The sequence below is a fragment of the Apaloderma vittatum genome, unplaced genomic scaffold, assembly GCF_000703405.1.
Source record: "Apaloderma vittatum isolate BGI_N311 unplaced genomic scaffold, ASM70340v1 scaffold43531, whole genome shotgun sequence".
Lineage (NCBI taxonomy): Eukaryota > Metazoa > Chordata > Aves > Trogoniformes > Trogonidae > Apaloderma > Apaloderma vittatum.
The window spans coordinates 51242-72941 of record NW_009700525.1 but is presented as its reverse complement, the minus strand read 5'-3'; the positions used below and the strand labels follow the sequence as shown (position 1 = coordinate 72941).

The window sequence follows — 21700 nt, the reverse complement described above, 5'->3', positions numbered from 1 at the left end:
AGTTATGATTATCATAATTCTCTCTTAGGTAGTAAAACAGCCTGTCACTGACACGTTGCTGTCAGTACATATCTTCCTTAACTGTGTTGTTTTAAGACCCATTCTATTTTTCTCACTGTGAGTTACTTCTGTAACATTTGATTCTCAAAATTCTTCACCTCTATTTATTCATTCAGACACAAATTTAGCCTAAAAGCTAAATACCCATATTCCCGCTGTAAAAAAAAGAAAAAGGAAAAACATCTGATGCATTGACAGCTTTGCTCTGTTCTCATTTGCTGTCCTCTGTGTCATTTAAAAGACCTAGTATGTAGGAATATCACAGGCCTATGTGCAAGTGAAAAGTCATGAGCTAATGAAAGAATCTTGATTATTGAAAGCTAGCTGAAAAATACAGACGAAAAATCGTTGAAAGAACGTTAAAACCTGTGAGAAGGATATATAAACCTTTGTCCTCTGGCAAGGCATGGATGAACACTGGCAGGCAGTCATCCTACTGCATCATGGAAATATCTTGCAAAGGCATTGTGAAACTTAGGTGGCCTTAATAAAGGTTTTAACATTTGGATCAGTAAAGATGCTCTGTTACTGGTTCTTAGTTTATCTGGCAAATTTTAGACTATGGATGATAGTTTTTATTAAAAGATCAAAATGGAAATAATTAATCAAATACCATAGGTGGTTCTTCTTGGATGGTAACTCTAAGCTATAGCAAAGGGTTCATATGAATTTTGCTATTTTCAGGTAAAAAAAATCTGTATGTACTCACAGCACTTTTCCATTCATCTGTAGTTTTTTTAGGTAGATGAACATCTTTCAGACTCATAGTGACCTCCAGCTTCTGTAAGTTCCCTCAGATTTGTACTTGATTACAGCTGCTCTCAAGTTTTGGTGCTCAAGTCCATAAGCCTGTAGGTTAGTAGGCACCTAAATGTGAGACTTCACTTGTTATTACCGTAAGTGAGACTTGTGGCAGCACAAAATCCTGCTCTTTGCTGTCAGATCACGACATTAGAAGAAACCTGGTTCTGAAAACTAGAATTGCATCTTTCATCAGCTACCTTATGTGAGCCAGTTTTCAAAATTGGTAATTATGCAGGAGCACTCAGTAACTCAAAATCAGCACTACTTATGTTTACATGCTGGGAACTGGGTTGTAAGAATCTAACTTAGTGACCTTTAAAAAAAATAAAAAACAGGCCATACATTTTTAAGACTTCTTAATCATGAAAACTTGATGGTATTGAATATCTTTTGTAATCATGAGCCTTCTGAGTCAGTGGTGGGCATAAGGGTTATGAAATGCTCTTCTCTTTATGTGCTAGGCATAAGTAGGCTAATTTTTTTAATCACTACTCAATAGTCAGTAGGTTAGAATTTCAGTTGAAAAAAACAGTTGAAACGTTTGCTTTTGAGCATTAGAGGCTAACAGTAACCATTCATTTGATGTTGGTTTCTTCTCCCCTCCTTAATCTTGCAAATAAAAGCTTCACAACCTGACCATCTCAACGTGAGGTCTTGAATTGCCATTTCAAGCCACAACAGTGTTGCTTGCAGAAATACCCATTTTTTTCCCCTGTAACAGTGGTGTACACATATTTTCCAGACTGGCTAGCTCCCTGTACAAACTGGTATTTATCAAAAGTTACACATCCTCCCAGTCCACATGGCAATGTTGCCAGCACTAGTGCAAATTCTTTCAAAGCAGAATGCAAATTACTTATATAGTGTAAAAGGAATTTACAGAAATGCCAGGCTAAAGCCTGAGCTCCGCTGTCAGCCCAGGCCACGCAGCCCCTCATTGCCCGCAGGTAAGCCAGTGGTGCCTCTGGGCAAACGTTCTCCAGAGAGGGCACGGCGAGCAGCGAGGAGCCAGGGGCAGAGCGTGAGCAACAGCAGGGAAGGAGGATTTTAGTTTTCCTCTGTTTGTCGCCATCCGGCTTTATTATAACTGGCAAGAAATTAATTTTCCCCAAGCCAAGTCTGTTTTACCCATGATAGTAACTGGTAAGGGATCTTCCTGTCTTTATGTCGCCCCATGATCTTTTCCATTGTATTTTGCCCCTGTCCTATGGAAGAGTGGGAGGCAGAGAGCAGTTGGCTGACCTGGGTCGACCCACCACGCTATGCTGCTTGCCATGATTGGTTATTGATTTTATCCTCTAAGAAAGATGGTATATTGTAGAAAGAACAACTCGTACCCCATGTTTTTTGCCCTGGTGGCTTACCTGAGAAGGGAGAAGGATATTCTTTTGAACTTCAATTGATAAACTTGGATTTGTTTCCTTTCCTGCTCTTGAAAGTGCAATACATGCTACATTAAGTACTAAAGCTACTACTTGGAGTAAAATCTAAGGGTTATACCCTAGATGGTTGAAGTAGATGCTAAATAGCTTCCTAATTAAAAAAAATATAAACCAAAATAATTTTAATAGACAAAATGCAGAGCACGGAGAAAGCCATTATATTCTTTGGGGTTTAATTGTATTCAAGTTTATTGTATTGCCTCTATGATAGTGCAGAACCTGATTATTTCTGAGCTGCAAATGTGCAAGTTTTCAGAAGTTTGTGAAATGTGCTTCTTACTCTCATATAAGAATAGTATGTTATTAAGCAAGCATAGATGCACCTCAAGAATATGCTAAAAGGATAAAGTCCCAGTAGCAGGGAAAAAAACCCCACACGATTTGCTATTGTATACAAGGCTTCATTTTAATTCTCCAGAACATCACCAAAATCTGGGAATCTTTTCTGTTTTCAGGTTCTCCAGTTTTCTAGTTCATGAAAAGAAGAGTACTTTGGCCAAAATATTGAACAGCGTTGATTTCACAGTATTCATCTGTTATCCTTTCGTAGCATCTGTGTGGTATTGAAAAGGGGTGGCAGGAAACAAACAAACAAACGAGAGCTTCCATTTGTCACCCAGAGTTCTGACTCTGCCCCTGCTTCACGCGTTTGTCTAGCCACTGAGTCACTGAGCTTATAGTAGTGGGTAACTTTCATTTCTGTGGAGGCTTGTTATATTAGAAAAAATGTTCCAAAGAAAGCAACAATTATGACATAAGCACATCTGGCTCTTGCAAATTATTCTTTATTAAGCTTTCATTTAATTATATGTGCTGAAAGGTCTGCTTTTGATTACTGTAATTTTTTTTATTTGTCCATCTGAATGATAGTAATGTTGGAAATTACATACAAACCACCTGGCTTTTTTTGTCACTAATAAGGCAAAGTTTATATAGATTTATGTGTAGAAGAGGGATTAGGATCTTCCCTGTTTATGGTAGAAGAATTATTGCTGATGGGAATTCAAGGTGCGGGTTTAAATTTGGTCACTGGAAGGAAGTTGAACCTGTTTGGTTTTGTTCAGTAAACACTTCACTGAACTAGGTAGGAATAGTTTATTTTAATATACAAGTCTTTTGTTAAGTTTCAGTTAAACTTTTTGAAAAGTTCCTTGAGGCTGTTTTTGTATTTTCATCACTGTTTACAGGGATTTTTAAGGTCTACATTCCTTATTAGCATTTATGGAAGTTATAGCGGTCCCTGCACACCAGGATGGAGACATATCCTGATGCCTGTTTTAACTTTCATTGCTCTCTAGACAAGATGAAGCATCGCCTTTTGGTAACAAAGGATTCCCATGTCAGCTCCCAGTAGAGGTTCTAGAGTTGGTGTGCAATTTCTGACTAAGAACAGAAAGACCTGAAGCAATTGTTGTTTCTGACAGGACTTTATACCTCCTTTTCATAAACAGCCTTATAATTTTGTCAATTTTGTTTTTAGTATTCAGGCACAGTATAGCCTTCTTCTGCTCATTACCATGACCATCATTAGCAAGAATGAAAAAAAATCATCTAGAAGTCAAATTAAGAAAAAAGATATTGGTGTGTGGAAGTTTTCAAGATTTATTTTTTTAAAAAATAACACGGGAAAAGCCATAAACAAGAAAGTGCTGAAGAAAAATCTGTAATTCCTTTAAGAGAAGAAACAGTGAAATAATAAAAATTACATGCATTTACAGCTTCATTTTTAGGAGTTTTGCATATCTTCTTGTCTTTTAGCAACTGTATGCAGCTCAGCTGGCAAGCATGCAAGTTTCTCCTGGAGCCAAAATGCCATCTACTCCACAGCCACCAAATACAACTGGGGCACTCTCACCCACTGGGATGAAAAATGAGAAGAGAGGGACCAGCCCGGTAACTCAAGTTAAGGTACTGTTCAGTAAAGAAAAAAGACGGTGTCTGAAAAGGGCAGTGAAACTAAATTACCTATTTCATTGGTTTACATATGGAAGTTGAACCACATGCAAGTTCTTCAATAATCAGATAAAATCTTCAGTTTTACTGCTGTATTATCAGTACAGAAAAGGGGAGAGAAAGCATTCACTTCTTGCTTCCAAAAATAGCAGGCATCCCTCTTCCTACCATGGGCAGCACAACAGATTCATCAGTAAAATGTGGTATTTCCAAGATTTCGATTTGTAATCTAGTAATTTGCAGAAATAGTGTCCATTTCATGAATTGTTTCACGTTGAACTTTGGGGTATCTTAAAATACGGTGCTAGCTTTTATTGTCAGGGCGACAGAGAGACTTTATACCTTCTAATTATTTTAGAAATCTCTGACTGTACTTATTCTACAATTTTGGAAAAAGCCTCACATAAAAATAAGATGCAAGTCAAGACTCCAGGGAAAACATTGTGTCATTGCAGATTGATTTGACTTTTGCTGATTTCACACGGCTGCTGACAACCGGGCTGCTCCTTGTTGGTTTTGCGCCACTGCTGAATGCTTGTGCCTGCTTATTCTCACTTGCTTGGAACCAGGCAGCTACAACACGGCATTTGCCAGCAGCTTGATATGAACGCCGTGCACCCCTTGAAATCCCTGGTGCACCTACGTACCTCTGGGTGAAACTGGCTGGCTCGTATTGCTGTGTTCTCCTGTGGTGGTTCTGAATTTCGTGAGACCAAACGTGCTCAGAAGCAATTTACTTCAGACTGTCAAAAACCTCCAACATTCAGATGTTTTTCCAATTTGAATGATAGCACTATAAATGCAGAATTACTAAAATAGATCTAGTGAAGGCATATAGTGGCTTTGTGGAGAGAGAATGCATTTTGTTTTGCTAGCTGCTAACACCTTACAGGTGTATGGTCCTTACCCTCAAATCTCCCAAAGCCTGGGAAGATATTACTCACTTGAGGTGAGGGTTTCTTTTTTTTATTTATTTTTTGACATGAAAGTAAAATATCATTCGTTCTTTCATTATCATCAATCATCATGGTAAAGTGTGGGTGACGAGATATTTCTGCCTGGGCTGATAAATTTCCATGACATTTTTTTGCTAGGCTGAGAGTACTAATAAATAAAAAATATGCCATTATGGCCAGATCTAACATTTATTTAGCACAGCGTTCACTTTACTTAACTGTAGATGTGTATTAGTCTAATATTTTACCTCTTGTAATCCAATGCCAGGCTTGAGAGCAGTCAGTAAAATTTACCACATATGCAGAGTTTGTTATGGGCAATACAGAAGCCACCAAAAGCAAAGCCCAACTGTTTCAGCAAAGTTGCCGTAGTATAGTGATACCTAACACCAGTGGTTTATGGTATTGAGAATATACTACTGACTACTTTAATGTGAAAAAAGTAATTTCATAAGTGAGTGAGCCAAATGGATCTACACCAAACCAAACCTTTACTATATGAGTAAAATTTTCCCTGGTTAAGTTCAAGCACATATCTCCTTGAACCATGGCCAATACTATTCCAGCTTTGTGGCCAGCTGAGTCCTGTTAGAGAATTGACCACATGCAAATTCTTGGGGGTTTCCCTACATAATGTATGTTGAATGGACTCAAATATATGTTAATAAATAAGAAGCCTTCTTATTTTTATTAAGCACAGTATTGCACTGAAAATACTAAACTACAAATGCTTTGTGTGGACAAATGCCGATGGCTACTGAAGAAATTAATTATTAGCATACACGCAGTACCTGTAAGTTGTCTTTTTAAATTTTTACCTGTGTAAGACACACGCATTTTGATGGTCATACATTTGCTTAACAAATCCTCTATATTTTCTCTGTTTTTAAGCACTTGTTAGTATAAACTACATGCATTATTTATAGAACTAATGGAATTCTTTTACAGAGTCAGATCTTTCAAAAAGTAATGACGGGGTTTTTATGTCAGTGACCATAATGTTTTCCAGCTTTTCGGTTGCCTTGCAGAAATGAGAATGCTGTCTGTGAAGTACAAACAAACAGGTTCTGGCACTATTTGGAGGTTTTTTTCACAAGATTGTATCAGTACTAGGCAGAAAATTATTATTTTGAAATTGAACATGGTAGTATAGATTCGTATATGTAAATGCTCACAGTACCTAGTCTGGCAAACTTCATAGTCTGAAAGGGGCTCCGACCCCTCACAGAAATTTATTGAAGCCAGTTTGTATCTGTGCAAGGAAACAGCTTGCACGTAAACATGGCCACAAAGCACAAGAATGAACTTTGTCCATTATACCTTTGTGTTTCTGCTTTCACTTGGACTCTGGACAGGTGTGGGCATTTCTGCACACTGCAAGGTCAGGAAGAATAAAAATGTCATGCAGTTTTATGGAAACAGTTTAAAACTGGAGATGTAACAGCATTATAAATACCTGTTTGTTACAGTCCTTTTTAATGCGTGGTTATGATCAGTTGTACTTAGCTAAATCACGGCTTGACAGTAAGGAGAATGGAAAAGATGAGATAGTGTAGTGTATTATTGTATTCTGACATTTATTTCTAAGCTTTGATGTGATCGGTGCAGTGTTTTAAAATATGGACGACACTCTCTTATATCCAGCATAATTCTGCTTTGGGCATATTTTAAATGAGAGATCTATCTTACTGGGCTCTTTAATTACAGAATATCACTGTTGCACAATTTTCCAAATGCTCTGCCTTGTTTAACATTTAAGCAAAAGGAAGAAGCTCAGAGAATGGGAAGAAGGTTACATTGTGAATATCTATCCTGATCAAAGAAATTAATTGCTTGAATGAGTCTACTTCCAAAAGTTAAGATATTTCTTAGACGGACCTATTCAGCTACAACACTGAAACAGGATATATGTCAGAAAGAATTTCTTCTGTAATTGCATGTGAAAATATCTGAAGATATAAAAGTGCTGATACGAGATTGATGTATCCTAAAGAATTATTCCTTGTCTGTGGGCAAATAATCATACAAATACACTAAAGGTTGAATACAGAAGAAATAACTGCAGAATACAGAAACAATTACAGAAGTATTAAACAAGAAGCAAAGTAGCATTTATGTGAAAAAAATCTTGATTTTACATAAAATTGTCAAAAATATGACAGATTTACATAATTAAATATTATAAAATTACAAAATTAGATAGTAGAAAATATAATACGTTTGAAAATGCATATCGTATGCATTCATTACTGTAATAAGTCAAGGAATTGGAGTTCAGTGAAATTCTTATCTTCTATTATGGGGGAACAGTATAGACTATTTTACTAAACAAAACATGCACTCAGAATAAGATGCGTGGAATGTATAAGTTAGCAGCAGCATTAAAAGTGGGCCAAAGAACTGTCAGTGTTTCCAAATGATTCTTTCATAGAAGTACTTCTGATTCCTTAGTTTCTAATACATTTAAAAATAAGCTCCGTAACTTATTTTAATAGTGCCAGAAACTTTTCAAATAGAACCAATGCAGAAGCATTACTGAGCTGCTGGAAATTTTAAATAATTCTTTGTAAATGCCCTAGGTTAATTTAGATCTCTGAAAACACATTATGAAATTAAGCTGTAATGTGATCTAATTCAAATTTTAATTTGGCAAAAAGAACGATCCAGCCACATAGTTAATGTAAATAGAAGCATAACACAGAGAAATTAATGAGGTTTCCTTTCGTTGAATCTTAAAGGAGGCAGATAATTAGCTGCTTTTGTTATTATTGCTGGAGAATGTGGTATTGTCTTCGAGGTGTAAAGTAACTGCTGCTTGCAAAATGATGTGTTCATTTGTCTTTACCTAATAATTATTTACATTAAACTCTTGTAGGATGAAGCAGCCCAGCCACTGAATCTTTCAGCCCGACCCAAAACAGCTGAACCTGTCAAATCCCCAACATCTCCAACACAGAACATTTTCCCAGCTAGTAAAAGCAGCCCAGTGACAGTGACGAACAAGAGTGGCATCCCCAGCCCGCTCGGTGGATCTCTGGGAAGAGGATCCTCTTTAGGTAGGTAACCTGTCCTGGGAAAGGAAGAAAACTGGCAAATTTCCTATGTAAAATCTCAGCTTGAGCAGGCTTTCTTCTGAATTAAGTAGGTATTTGGGCCTATGTTTCTATTTAAAATGGGAGGAAAAAATTGCAGGAAAGATTTTCTCGGAACTCTTGAATTCCAAGGTTTTACAGGAGTATTCAAAATGATGTAGTGGTGATATGCATCTATAAGAAATGCAGCAAATAAATATATAACGTATGAAATAACATACAAATATATGCATTAGCAAATAGAGATGGATATATAAAATGTGTAGAAGAGGGTTTGATTAATATCTTCCCCAAATAACACCAATTGGGTGTATACCTGCAAAGTTAACTTTGAATTTTGACCCAAACAAACAAAGAAATATCTGCATGCACATAGAGCCTGACTAGATACCAGTAGACACGTAATGCAATCAGTGTATATGCAACGCACCACTGTAACATACCTTATAATAAACAAGTTTTCAAGCACTTCCTTGAACTAGGGTCAGGGAACATTCAGTATCTCCATGGTTTACAGTAAACTACAAGCCAGGCAAGAAGGTAACTCTAAATGTGGGTTTCAGCTATTTAGCCCAAATATACTGTTAGTTTTAGCAAGAACAGCATTGTAGAAAAAAAAATAATCTAATCCTTTGCATTCTGGGTATTAAGTTCATCTTACAAAGACAGTATGCTGAATATATATATCTATCTTTTTTCTTTAAACAACGAAAGGCTTCAGTCCATAATCCATATGGTTGCATATAGGGAATTTTCGACCCATGTTCAAGATTCATTAATTAAGGAACAAAGTTTATTAAGTAGTGACACAAAACAGATCTGAAAACTATGTATGAAGGCCACCTTAACCAGTCAAGAAACAGAGTCGAGAGCTGGAAAATGTAGATGATCAGCCTGAAAATGACTAAATACTTACTACAGACCACTTATTCACAATCTGTACCTCAAGTGTACTTAAAAAATATATAGAAACACTTGTGAATAATGAACAGATATGTTAAATACATACATTAAATATATAAAAATTATGATTTTTTCCATTTCCAAAACACTTGGGGACATCATGATCTCTGAAAGATATTTTCTGCAGCTAGCTAGATATTCTATCTGTCATTTTATTTCCACCTGTTGCTACACTAACGTTAGAAAGGAGCAGATCATTCCAGAGAAACAACCAAAGATACACCTGAAGTGTGAATATTTTTAATGTACAGTCTTAAAAACTTTTCCTCTCAATCCTTGAGTATAAAAGAAGCCAGAGAAACATAGTCAAAAACCAGCATGCAACGTGGGAGCTTTTGCTCTACTTTTATGATAAATTTAAGTGATTGGGAGTCGAAGTCTCACTAAAAGTCATGCAAATATGGTTCCCAACTTACTGAGACTCCAGAATGGAACTCAGCTGCAGAATCAGTTCAGAGCACTGGAAAGTTTACCCAGCAAGAACCATGGGTATTCTCTAATATGAAACTTTTATTTTGAATAGGGGTGCTTCATTCAGACAGAAAGCATCACTGTTCTATCTAAAACATCACAGTTTGCATCTCTTCTCATCCTGACCACTGTTTTGTTCCCAGGATAAAGTATGACAAATGTTTCAAGAATCACAGAATTGCCTAGATTGGAAAAGACCTTTAAGATCACCGAGTCCAATCATTAACGTAGCACTGCCAAGTCCTCTACTAAACTGTATCTCTAAGCACTATGTCTGCACAACTCTTAAATACCTCCAGGGATGGGGAGTCCACTGCTGCTCTGGGCAACCTGTTCCAGTGCCTGATAAACCTTTCAGTAAAGAAATTCTTCCAAATATCCAATCTGAATCTCCCTCGACACAACTTGAGGCCATTTCCTCTTGGCCTATCACTTGTTACTTGGTTGAACAGACTGATCCCTATGTCTCTGCAACCTCCTTTAAGGTAGTTGTAGAGAGTGATAAGGTGTCCCCTCAGCCTTTTTTAATCTGGTTCCTTCAGCCGCTTCTCATAAAACATGAGCTCTAGACCATTCAGCGGTTTTGTTGCCCTAATTTAGACACATTCTGGTACCTCAATGCCCTTCTTGAAGTGAGGGGCCTAAAACTGAACACAGTACATTTTTTTCCGATAAAAAAAAATTAAGGGTCCTTTGAGGTTGAATTTGCTGCTTAAATCAGCAGAAATTCAGTGAAGTCCAGAAAATATGAAAACTGTTTTTGAGGGAGAATTCAAAGTCTTAACCTAATTGTGTTTGTTTTTGTAGTGTTAGTAAATACACAAATCTAATAAATTCAGAACTTTTGTAAAAGATATTTGCTTGTCAGACACATAAACAGGTCATGTACTAACTTTGATTGCTCAAAATTTACTAGCTAGAGTATCTACACACAAATCTTTCCATGTGTGGTATAGAGCCTACTCCAGTGTTCAGATACCTCCATATCAGGCTATGCCAAGACTTCAGCTGCTGTAGTAGTAACAGCAAAAGAAGTCCACAGGCTTATCAATCACTTCTATACATTAATTCAGTCTTCAAACAGACAACAATTGCCACTTCTCCTCCTTTTGCAGATGTTAGTTGGGTGCAGCTCTAACATTATGAGAGCTCAGCGCTTACCCTAATTTCGATAATTACCTACATAAAGTATGTTTTCTTTTTATAGATATCCTTTCCAGTCTTAATTCACCTGCCCTGTTTGGGGATCAGGACACAGTAATGAAAGCCATTCAGGAGGCTCGAAAAATGAGAGAGCAGATCCAAAGGGAGCAGCAGCAGCAACAGCAGCCACATGGTGTTGATGGAAAATTGCCCTCCATGAATAGCATGGGTCTAAACAACTGCCGGAATGAAAAGGTAATGTGTCCCATTGCCACACAGTCTGTCATTCATTCTTCTTTTGCCTGCAGATAGCTTCTTATTTTTATATAAAATATCTTTTTAGAGCTTTTAGCCACCTCTGATTTCATGTTAAATACACCTTGTCACTTCACTGTGCTGTGCTACGAACTTCTCTATGTTTACATGACAGCATTCAAAAAACCAGGGCTGTGCACTCATGTGATTAAGCTGTAAGCATGCCTATAAAAAAGTGGAAAAAGAATTGGTCGAAGCTACCATTGTTTGTGGTCAGTAGATTTTGAACTGTGCTTTTGAGAATGACTGGCTTGATAAATATGGCAGAAAGACCAGTTATGTACTAGCACGGTCGAGTATTACAATGCTGTTGAATTCATCTGAGTGTGCTTGAATCTGTGATTCAGATATTACAAAATTTTTAGGCTCTTTGATTCAACGGGAACTTAAAGATCTAAGTTCTGTGTTGAATCTTGACTGTAGTTTCCAAACACTAAAATGAAATTAGGAACCAGAATCACTATGGCATTGGCAAATAGGAACGGGTATGATGCAATTTAGTAGTGAATTAAAACAAAACCGACAAATTCATCATCCTATAAAGCAACTAGTCTTTTTGATTATTGGCTGAAAAAAAACCCCCAAAATAATTGAAAACCAGGTGGCTTTTAATCCTATAGTTCATTAATGAAAATTCTGTGATATATCTGTATATTAGAGAGTAGGTCCTTTGTATCTTGTGCGCAGGAGGAAAGATTATATTATACTCCAAAGACTAACAGGATTTTTTAGTCCAGGTCGAGTATAAGGCTCAGCAGAATATTAACTGTATCTTAAAAAGTGGATTGCAGCAAGGCACAGAAAGGCAAAGAAATGTTGTAAATAGACCCATTGAAGGCTGATACATACCTTTTATTCTACATTTTATATTTTTGCTTGATAGGTTCTTTACAGGACTCAAAACAAGAGATAGGCTCAGTCTCTATTAAAAAGATTTTTAAACAGTTGCTACACAGGATTAACAATGCTTTTACAAATCAAATTCAGAGGCTAATAGATATTTATTTCTGCTAGCGTTAGTTTAAATGTCAGCATTGAAAAACTCATGTAATGCAGATTGATACTATGAAAAAATGGAGAAATTAATAACTGATGAGGCAGGCCATCATATTCAGACAGCACTCTAATTGTAAAGTCAGTGTTTGTCTTAACTAAGAGGTAGGGTGCTAAAGCCCAAGTTATAAAAATAAAATAAATGTCACGCTTCTGATCAGTATTAAGAATTTATAAAATTATGCTTATTTTAAAATATATTTTATGAGTTTCAGTGGCTTGACATTTAAAGTATCTAATACACTATAAGGGCTATTAAAAGAATTCTTAACATTTGATTTGACTTTGAAAAGTAAGTAGAAAAATGGCATCCACTTACCTATCAGGTCTGCTCCCTGAGTATTTTCGGTGCTATGTTTACATCTTGTGTTCGATGGAACAGGTTTCTGCTTCACTTTTTAAAACAGAGTCAGTAAGTATTTCAGTGAATAATCTGAAATTTCTGTTGTGTGCCGGTTACTAGCAATACACAGATTGATGTACAGCTTCCAGATTAAGGTTTTACATCAAGCAGTCAGAGGAATTTTTTTTTCCCTTGCAAATATAGCAGAGTCAGTTGGAACTCTTTTGCAAATATAAACATCATTCTCAAATGCCATCTTTTATGGGGAGACTTTTCATGGTAGCACTTGCAACTCTTAAAACCTAAGAATAAAACAGTAGCCAGTTGCTAAATCTCTTGGTGCCCTTGTATAATGCTGATGGGTTTATTTATTGTAGCATGTACTACAGAGTGAGCCATTAAGGCAGGGAAAAATTGTAATATGTACTCTGGTTTTAACTTTGGATGCTAGTCTGTTATCCTTGCTCTGTAGATGCAAGAAAAGGCAGCATTTACAAAAGAATGGGGTATAAATTAGTCACTTTAAATGACGAGATATCCCCACTCTCTACCCTAAAGAAAGTAAAAGAATTAAGTCAGTCGTGAATACTGAGGGAATGTATTTATATTTTATAGCAAGTATAAAATACATTAAAACCAGAAGCATCCTTTGTACAAACAGAATTCTAGAATATTTTTATTTCCCCTTTACCCTCTGCCTTTCAATTTTTACATTATTATATATTTCTTTTACTCTAAAAATGATGTGCAGGATGATCAAAATGGAGGGAAGGGAGAATGATTGATCATTTCAATTAGAAAAACATAATTTTGAAATAATTGTATGCCAAGAAGATTGTGTATAGATTCTGTCATAATCCCAGTGAAGCTTTGATAATATAGTTGAAATTTTGGATTGGTTTCTTTTGAAGAATCAGGACCCTATGTTTTCAGGACCAAATTTTCAGAAATTGGCTTCAGGTAATTAGACTTGTATAAATGAGTAGCTAGAAGCCAGCACCAGAAAAAGATGACAAATTAATTGCCTGCAGCTGGTTTAAAATAGCTATTGAGTTCTGGTCAGTTACTGGTCTTCAAGTTCAGATAGCTGGTAATAGTTTGTTGTGCAAATGATTGCGCTTACAAAATTATGTACCTAGCTTCAAAGCCTGGGCTTAGGCCTTTCTGAAAATGTGTCCTTTAAATCTCAGAAAGCTTTGTGTTTGGTTAGAGACACGGAACTGAAAATCGCCTCTGTTCATATTGTGTTGTTCAAAAAAAAAATCTCCTACAAAGCTTTAAAAGCGCTCACAGAGATTCGCTTGACAGAAAGACCAAAACAAAAACATGCAGCACTGTGGCACAGTCCAGCTTTGTCATTTCCTAGAGTTAAGCTTAAACTGTGCTTCTGAGGTTACACCGTTCTGTGGGCACCTGCGGTTCCAGAGGGATCTCCCTCAGCCTGGGCGCTGCTGTGGGCTGGGCTGGGCAGGCAGGCACCACGCAGCCGCTCGCCCCTTCCCCTCCATGGGATTGGGAATCAGAAGGGCAAAAGTGAGAAAACTCGTGGTTTGAGGCAATTTAATAAGTAAAGCAAAAGTTGTGTGCCGTAAGCAAAGCAAAAGGAAGACTGCATTCGGTGCTTCCCGTCAGCTGGTAAATGTTTAGCCATTTCCAGGAAAGCAGCGCTTCTGCGAGTCTAACCGTTACTTGGGAAGACAGATGCCAAAGCTGCAAACGTTTCCCATTCCGTCTTCTGTTGCTGACCATGACGTCGTATGGTGTGGAATATCCAGAAAATAGACTGCAGAGCTCTTCACGTGTGATAGAAGTAGAGGTAAAATCATACAGAAATTTGCTTTGTTTAGAGGATATGACATTTTTTCCAGTCAAGCCATGTTTACGTGCAACAAAAAAAAAAGAGTACTTGAACAAAATTTGCATTGCTACAGCTACTTGAATTCATTTTAGTATTTCGAACTAGCATGATTGCCTAGAAGATATGCCTTGATTTAAGGCTTTAAATGAACCTGAAAATGCTATATAATTTAAAAGATAACTGACATTATTTTTAAAAGGACCAGATTCTATCTTTTTTGTGCACAAAGCATGAAAACACTGACAAAAACACATCAGAAAACCTTTGCAGAAAAAAGTGTAGGCAGAAATGTGTTAATTTCACCAGCAAAAAATATACAAAGTCAAGGTAGAACACACACCCAATTAATAATTACAAGATATCTGCTAGACCTCGGGATCTACCCCTACCTCCCCATTTCCTTACCCACAAAACATATTTACTGAGATCTGAGAGGAAGAAGAATATAATATAACATTTTTATGTTTATATTCTGTCCCCACTCTTTTGTAGATATTCACACAACTGTGTATTTGCAGTAGGAAACGAGAATTAGACCTCAAAATAAATGACATGAATCATTGCCTACTTCCTGGGAATTATGGTACTTTAGCACCTCTTATAATGAGCCTTTTATTCTTTTTTTATTTCTAAATCAAAGTTTTACAAGTTGAATCCACATCATTTATCCTAATATAGACCACAGTTTGTATGCAAAATGTGTACGTTCTTAAAAATGTATCTTATTTACCCTTGGAGAAGTTACAGTCGATTGATCAAATCCATATTTAGGCACTCGGATTTGACTTGATAAGCCATAACGACCCTTTGGAAGTGTTACGGTCTGCTGTATTTAGGGACTGTTAAATATGTGGATTATTGACACAATAGAGTGTAAAAACTCCTCTGGAGCTGTTACGCTTCATCATTTAGATGAAGCTACTGCACATGCGTACAAACTTTGCCTGCTAAAAACACTTCAGGAAGTCTTTGTAGGAAAAGTTACTAGTCATGCATAATCTCCTTTTGACTGCCTACGGCCCTGCAATGACTCCATCATTATACTGCTTTTTTTTTCTAGATGCAGGCAGTACTGGATTATGTTGCCAACAGTCTTTTACCAGCTTTTTTCTCCCCATACATTCAGTGCAGAACAACTGCAGAGGCAGGAGTCACACTGCAAGGAGTGTTTGCTGCAAGTGCAGGGCGTTTCTCAGACAGTCCCCAATAAAAGCACCTTGTTATTAGTAATTTCTCAACTCAGTTGAAAAAAAAAACAAAACAGCACATAGTTAAGAAAATACTTTCCAGTGCATCCTGCATTCAGTTATCATTTTTCCTTTTACTGAAAGTAGTTGTGATGACCCTTAAATTGGTAACATGAATAAAGTGGTCATAAAAGCCTTGTGGATTTTTATAAATCTTTATGAATAACTGGCTTAGATTTGCAGGGACTGGTCTGTTCTCATTTGCTTTTATCTTTTAAGAAAAACTTCTTATATTTTCTTTTTTTCTTTAGTTTCTTATAGAAGAATATTTGTAACTAGTAAATAAGAGGTCAATGTTTACATTTCAGTCTGCTGCAAGACATAATAGAAATTAAGCATTTTCAGTTGGATGCTTATTTCTGTTGGCTAAATCTTAGTTCCAGTAAGTAAAGGGAAAATACCTCCTAACTGGGCAATATCAATAGCAAATGACTACACTTATTATGGTATTGTTTCGATAGTCATTGTGCCACGTTCTGTTCTCACTGTGACTTAAGGAAGGTCCTGCCCCATGTAGCTTACACTTAGGTATAATTTAAAGTTTAAATATATGTTTAGATTCTATTATAGAAAATCTGGAACTGGAGAGAGAGAAAAAAGAAAGACAGTGATTTCCTTAAGGAACTGTTAGTGTGGTCTCACTTTCTTGCAAGAATATAGGCAATTTATTCAACTCAGTGGGAGTGTATTCCATCTGTCTAATGAAGAATCTGATTTCCACAAAGAGACACTGCAACTGGAAAACTCTTTTTCCTGAATATGTCATTCTGCTCAGTCGACAAACCTTTCCCTGAGGAGTTTCTGAGACATAGAAGGACACACACACAGACAACCTCTTTACAGTTCCATTATTTTGTAACAGATAAATGAATAAATGACTTGTCTAAGTTAAATGCCCCAGAATAGGGAGAAGTTTCAAATACAAATCCCAGGAGGCCTCATAATTTTTGAAAAAGAAGTATACTTTACATTTCACTGTGAATTTGGCCAGTTTAGTAATCTGCTTGTGGCACACATACTATATGTAAGGAGTGATTTTTTTTCTACTGTGTGTTTGAAGTTCCTAAAGCCATATTTGGGCATCAGTATTTTATTCTAGAAACCTTTATCTAAGAAAAAAAAAAAAGAGAGAAATAAAGATATTTTGCTCCAAAAATTTTTGAAACTGCAAGAATTTTGCAAATTCCTTTTTAGGCTTAGGGCTTATCCTAGCTACATGAAAAATGTGCCTTCACTTTATATCAACTGCAATATTTCCTTAAAAAGTAAAAATTTTCTAAAGAAGCTGCAATGCAGGAGCCTAAGTCCCACTGAACTAGCTCTGAAAATTTTACCCGAAGGCAGACAGGCAGATTTGTGACTGCATATAAAGTAACAGTCTATTTTCAGTGAAATTCAGCAATTTTGAATCCTTCTCTGGCACTTTTTACGATAATTTGGACAATTCAGGATTTCAGCTGAGGTAATACTGCCCCCTTTTATTAGAACTGGAAAACATGCTGGACTTCAAACAGTTTTGTAGCTGGAGAATTTCTGTTTATTTCTGCTGTTGCTTCCAATATTTGAAATTGCATGACAAGATAAGATAAAGCAGGAAAGCAATACAAATTCGTAACTGTGAATGAGGGGCAGGAAAAGTAATGGTTCCAAGCAATGTTTTTGCAGGGTGTATTTTGTGTCTTATGACTGGACTTCCTAGGTAACGCATCACTCCAGGGAATTCCCTGCTATTTTTTCAAGAAGTTCAAGGTGCTGATGATTTTTACTTTTGTATGAATTTCATCGTCATACATGCTTGCATTGGTTTTCTACATCAGGAATTAGACGTATCTTTGAATATCTCTGAGAAACGCAGGAGTGTTGCAGTAAATATGTCTTTACAATTAGAACTTTAAAATGTAATTTGAATTTAACGTCAAAGCAAAGCATCTTGGGAAAAAGGAATTAATCCCTGGATCTCTTAACCATATCTTTTGAAGAGGAATGTTTCCATTATAAACAAACAAAGGAAAAAAAGAGATTTGACTTTCAATGTAAGTCTGAAGCCTCTGCTATATCACTAGGTTTTGTAGATATCACAGGAAATAAAATCAGGCTTAGAAGTTGAACTCGTACTTAAAGAAATGCCTTATCTCATATCTACGTATATAGTGAAGAAGGTGATGGAAGCTGTAACCACACATGTACAGAGGGGTCACATACAGCCATGACGCTGGTACTTGGGTTAGAAGAGTTATGGGAGGAAAATAGCGTTGCTAACATTAGCCTCTGTGGAAGAACAGAGCTCCGTCATCAAGGCCAGGTTTATAATGGGAACCAGGTGCGGAAGGCTGTGGGTATGAAGTCTTGTCAAGTCTGTTCCTCAAACTTAAGAGATAGAAATATTAAAACTACTCATGAAATGTTAACTTTCTGTCTGTATGTAACATACCATTCAGCCCCTAATTGATCACATGCTATTCCTCAAATAGTACTATTTACACCTAAATATTCATACTCATGCCTACCAATATACCTACTAATATTTTTTTTAGATATACTTTGTGTGCTATGTGTAGAAAGACATTCAAATAATGTGTTTGAAATTTACACATTAAAAATACATGTTCTCTGAATCTGTGCAGCTGACAGTGAAAAGACAAAAAGAAACAGAGCAAAATCTCTGGCATATGTAGGTCATCTAAATTTACAGATAAGTTAGCTTTGACACCAGCTTACTATGGATCCAGTTTTGCACCTGTGGAAGAATTTTCTGTGCAGACCTTTGTTTTTAAGCATTTTGCTCAATTGCCTTACTTTTCAAAATTGTCATGATAAAGTTGGTAGTTTGTGCATTTCTGCTCCAGTATATTAGGTGTGCAGTTAAATGCTTTGTCCCTCAAATTATGTCGAGGCTGATTAAAGCAAAATCTAAACTATTTGTCTTTTGATTAAATTATCAAAGTCAATTAATTAAGTGAAAAATATGCAATCTTTGCAAAGGATAAATCATGAAAACTTTATTGGACCATGAATTTTTAAAAAAGTTTAACCAGTATTTATGTACATACATAAGAAATTAAAAGAAAATGCACCTAAACATCAAGAACTTTTATGAGACATTATTATTTGACTGACTCTGTACATACATATGTACAGATATGCATGTGTGTATATATATCCACACAAACTGTATAGTGAAGAAACTTCCCATGTTAGGTGAAGTTTTAAAGTTTTGAATTCTTCTCATCTAATCACAAGAGCACTAGGCAACAAAATATTCTTTTCAGGAAAGAAACCAGCACACTGTTTTGGTGTTAATAGCTATTTTTGCATTTGAATCTTGGCTACTAGCGGTTTTGTCACTACCTATGCTTAATAGTACACTTTTATGGTCACTGAACACAACTTTTTTTTTTTATTTCTGTTGTCAGGGCTACTTGAAGGGGTTGCCTAGCTACAGGTTTTAGAGCTCATTTATGATTATTATGATAATAATAATTATTATTATCATAATAACAAAAGGGATTTAGCCCCTTTCTTTTATTGCCTTTCCGGCTCAAGAAAAAATGGCAAGTACACTGCTTTTTCACTCACACGGGGTATTTCTTTTGGAAAGGATAAAAGCTTTACCCTATTTTGGTCTTCTCCCTTAAATCTTGGAGCAAGAAAAAGTCTCAAAGGAATAGAATTAGATTAAAATGGGTCCCGAGGGTGAATGTTGAAAAATTTGCACAAACCAACAAGGATAATTTTTCCCAAAGGACGATGTTCTGCCATAAAGGATAGTGCCTTTGTGATGACAGCTTAATGATTGTATCTTCCTATGTACAGTACATTTCCCAAGCTACTTAGGAGACTTTGCACATATATACGGAAATGTATTCCATGTTTTTAGCATGCTTCACCAAAAGCAATAAGATAGGTTGAAAATTATTGTTCAATCATAAATTTGCTAGGACAGGAATATATTAATTGATTTAAACTGTAAGTCAGAATGGCAGCTGTACAATCTTATCACATCAGTTCTTCAGTTGTCCTGAGAACTAGAGAATGTGTATTATTTACATAAGCAGAGACATCCACAAAAGTTACTGCCACTTATTTCCAAACTCTGTATATTCCTCCAAGTAAATTCACAACACAAACGTATTGCCAGTATAATTCTCTTAACTGTAGTAGATTAAGTATAACAAGGATAAATTGGGATTACTTTCGCTGATACTTCATTACCTTCTAAAATTTAAAATGTCTCATGTTTCTCAAGTATCTTGAGGCTTCATCTATCGGTATGAAAAATTGAAATACAGTCCCTGTTGTTGAAGGGTACTTACTTAGCTGTCTCATTGTGGGATTCTACACTGCTTTGTGCTGGCTTAACTGTTTTACTTCAAACAAAAGAATAAGTATGCAAGCAGGTAAAATTGTCTTATCTCATGAAAAGACTTGAGCAAATAATGCAAAACGCTATTTGCAAATGTTTGTTTGAAATCTGAGTTAATAGAGTTTGACCATGCTTATTCCTTCCTTTATTTTCTTGTCACAAAAATTCATGCAAATTGATTTTTTGTTTCTATGGGTGTATTTGCATGTGAGCACGGCATTGGTTCACAATTAGGCGTTTGCTGTTTATGCCCAAATTGCTCACCCCCTGTTCATAAAAAACAGAGGCTTTGCTACAGCACTCGCTTCAAACTCCACACTGACCAAGCGAGGAATGCTCTGTCAGGGAGCTCTTCCAGCCCTTGATACAGTGTCAGTGCTAATTATAGATCTTTACAGCAACTCTGTGAACTCTGCAGCAATTTAATCTGGGGGTCCTGCAGGCCTTGCTGCACTACGCCTTACCACTGCCATCGTTTTCCTACCAGTGGTATGCCAGAAGCAGGTTTGTAGCTTTCTCTGTGGTGTTGAAGCTAACAGATGCAGGAACTGATAGATAAAAGTAAAGGTTTTCTGCTACCTGGGGAGTCTTTTGGCTGAGAGAATTCCAAGCTGCTTTTTTTCATGTAATTTAAGGCAACATTGCAAAACTTATCACTGAATCAGGCATTGAAAACAATATAATTTGTCTTAGCTGACCATATACAGCAGAAATTACAAGCAGCAAACTACTGACCATTGAAGTGCATGTTCTGAGAATACCAACCATGTTGCTCATACGTGTATAGAAACTGCCGATCCTCCACTGATAGTTTGAAAATACAAGAAAGACTATATTTGTTGGGTGAATTGTTCACTGCACATAGCTTGTCCATCTGTAGTTACGTAATACTAACTCCATAAACAGGTCTGGCTCAATTGGAAACATGTAACAGGGTAATAAATGATACTCAACATCAGATTACTCGTAGTAAAATCATGTTCAGGTCATAGTAAGCTGTTATAACACTACTTAAAACCTGAAGTATGCCTAACCCACAAACTGAAATTGCCCAGCTTACATCCTGAAAATCTACAGACAGCATTAATTTCCCAGTATTTCACTTTTATGCCTGTGGCCTCTAACATGTTGCAAATGCTTCTAAAAGAAAGGCTGGAAAAACATATCAAATTACTGTTCTCTTCCACTTGCTGACATTCATTAACTGAGGGAGAGCACTGAGAGAAGGTTTTGGAAAGATCTCCTCTTCACCTCCACCCGTTCCAAAGCAATTTATTAAACAGCCAGTAAGAGAAGTGGACACTTGTGGTTTAATGTCAGATGCGTGTTGATCACTAGCTGAGTGCATGCTCTCCCTCTTACCTTGCCAAAGGCTTCTGAGATAGCAGGCAATGGCTGCATTCTTAGCTCACTGCCATTTTCTTTGCATCCTTGACTTCAATCTTGAAATGAAAATTTCATTATATGGTAGCACATCCTACTTTTACATGCTTGTTCTCTTCAGTTTCTAAAGCACAGGAACACTTTTTTCTGTATTTCGGGTGCCAGTAGAAATAGAAGTCATCACTGGGAGGATGAGCATTAGAACTGTACACAAAGTGAGTCACTGACACATCACGTACTGTAAAACTTCTTGG

The 21700-nt window shown here is 36.5% G+C and overlaps 1 protein-coding gene across 1 annotated transcript in view; it reads left to right on the top strand.

Moving 5' to 3' along the window:
• The window catches only part of SOX6 (SRY (sex determining region Y)-box 6), a gene marked incomplete at its 5' end in the record, with an annotated part of 90113 nt that overhangs the window by 27341 nt on the left and 41072 nt on the right, over positions 1 to 21700 (top strand). Inside the window, 3 exons of the mRNA XM_009878764.1 lie at positions 4065 to 4214; positions 8091 to 8271; positions 10949 to 11139. Of these exons, the coding sequence (XP_009877066.1) occupies positions 4065 to 4214; positions 8091 to 8271; positions 10949 to 11139 (522 nt within the window). The remainder of the gene's footprint in view (positions 1 to 4064; positions 4215 to 8090; positions 8272 to 10948; positions 11140 to 21700) is intronic.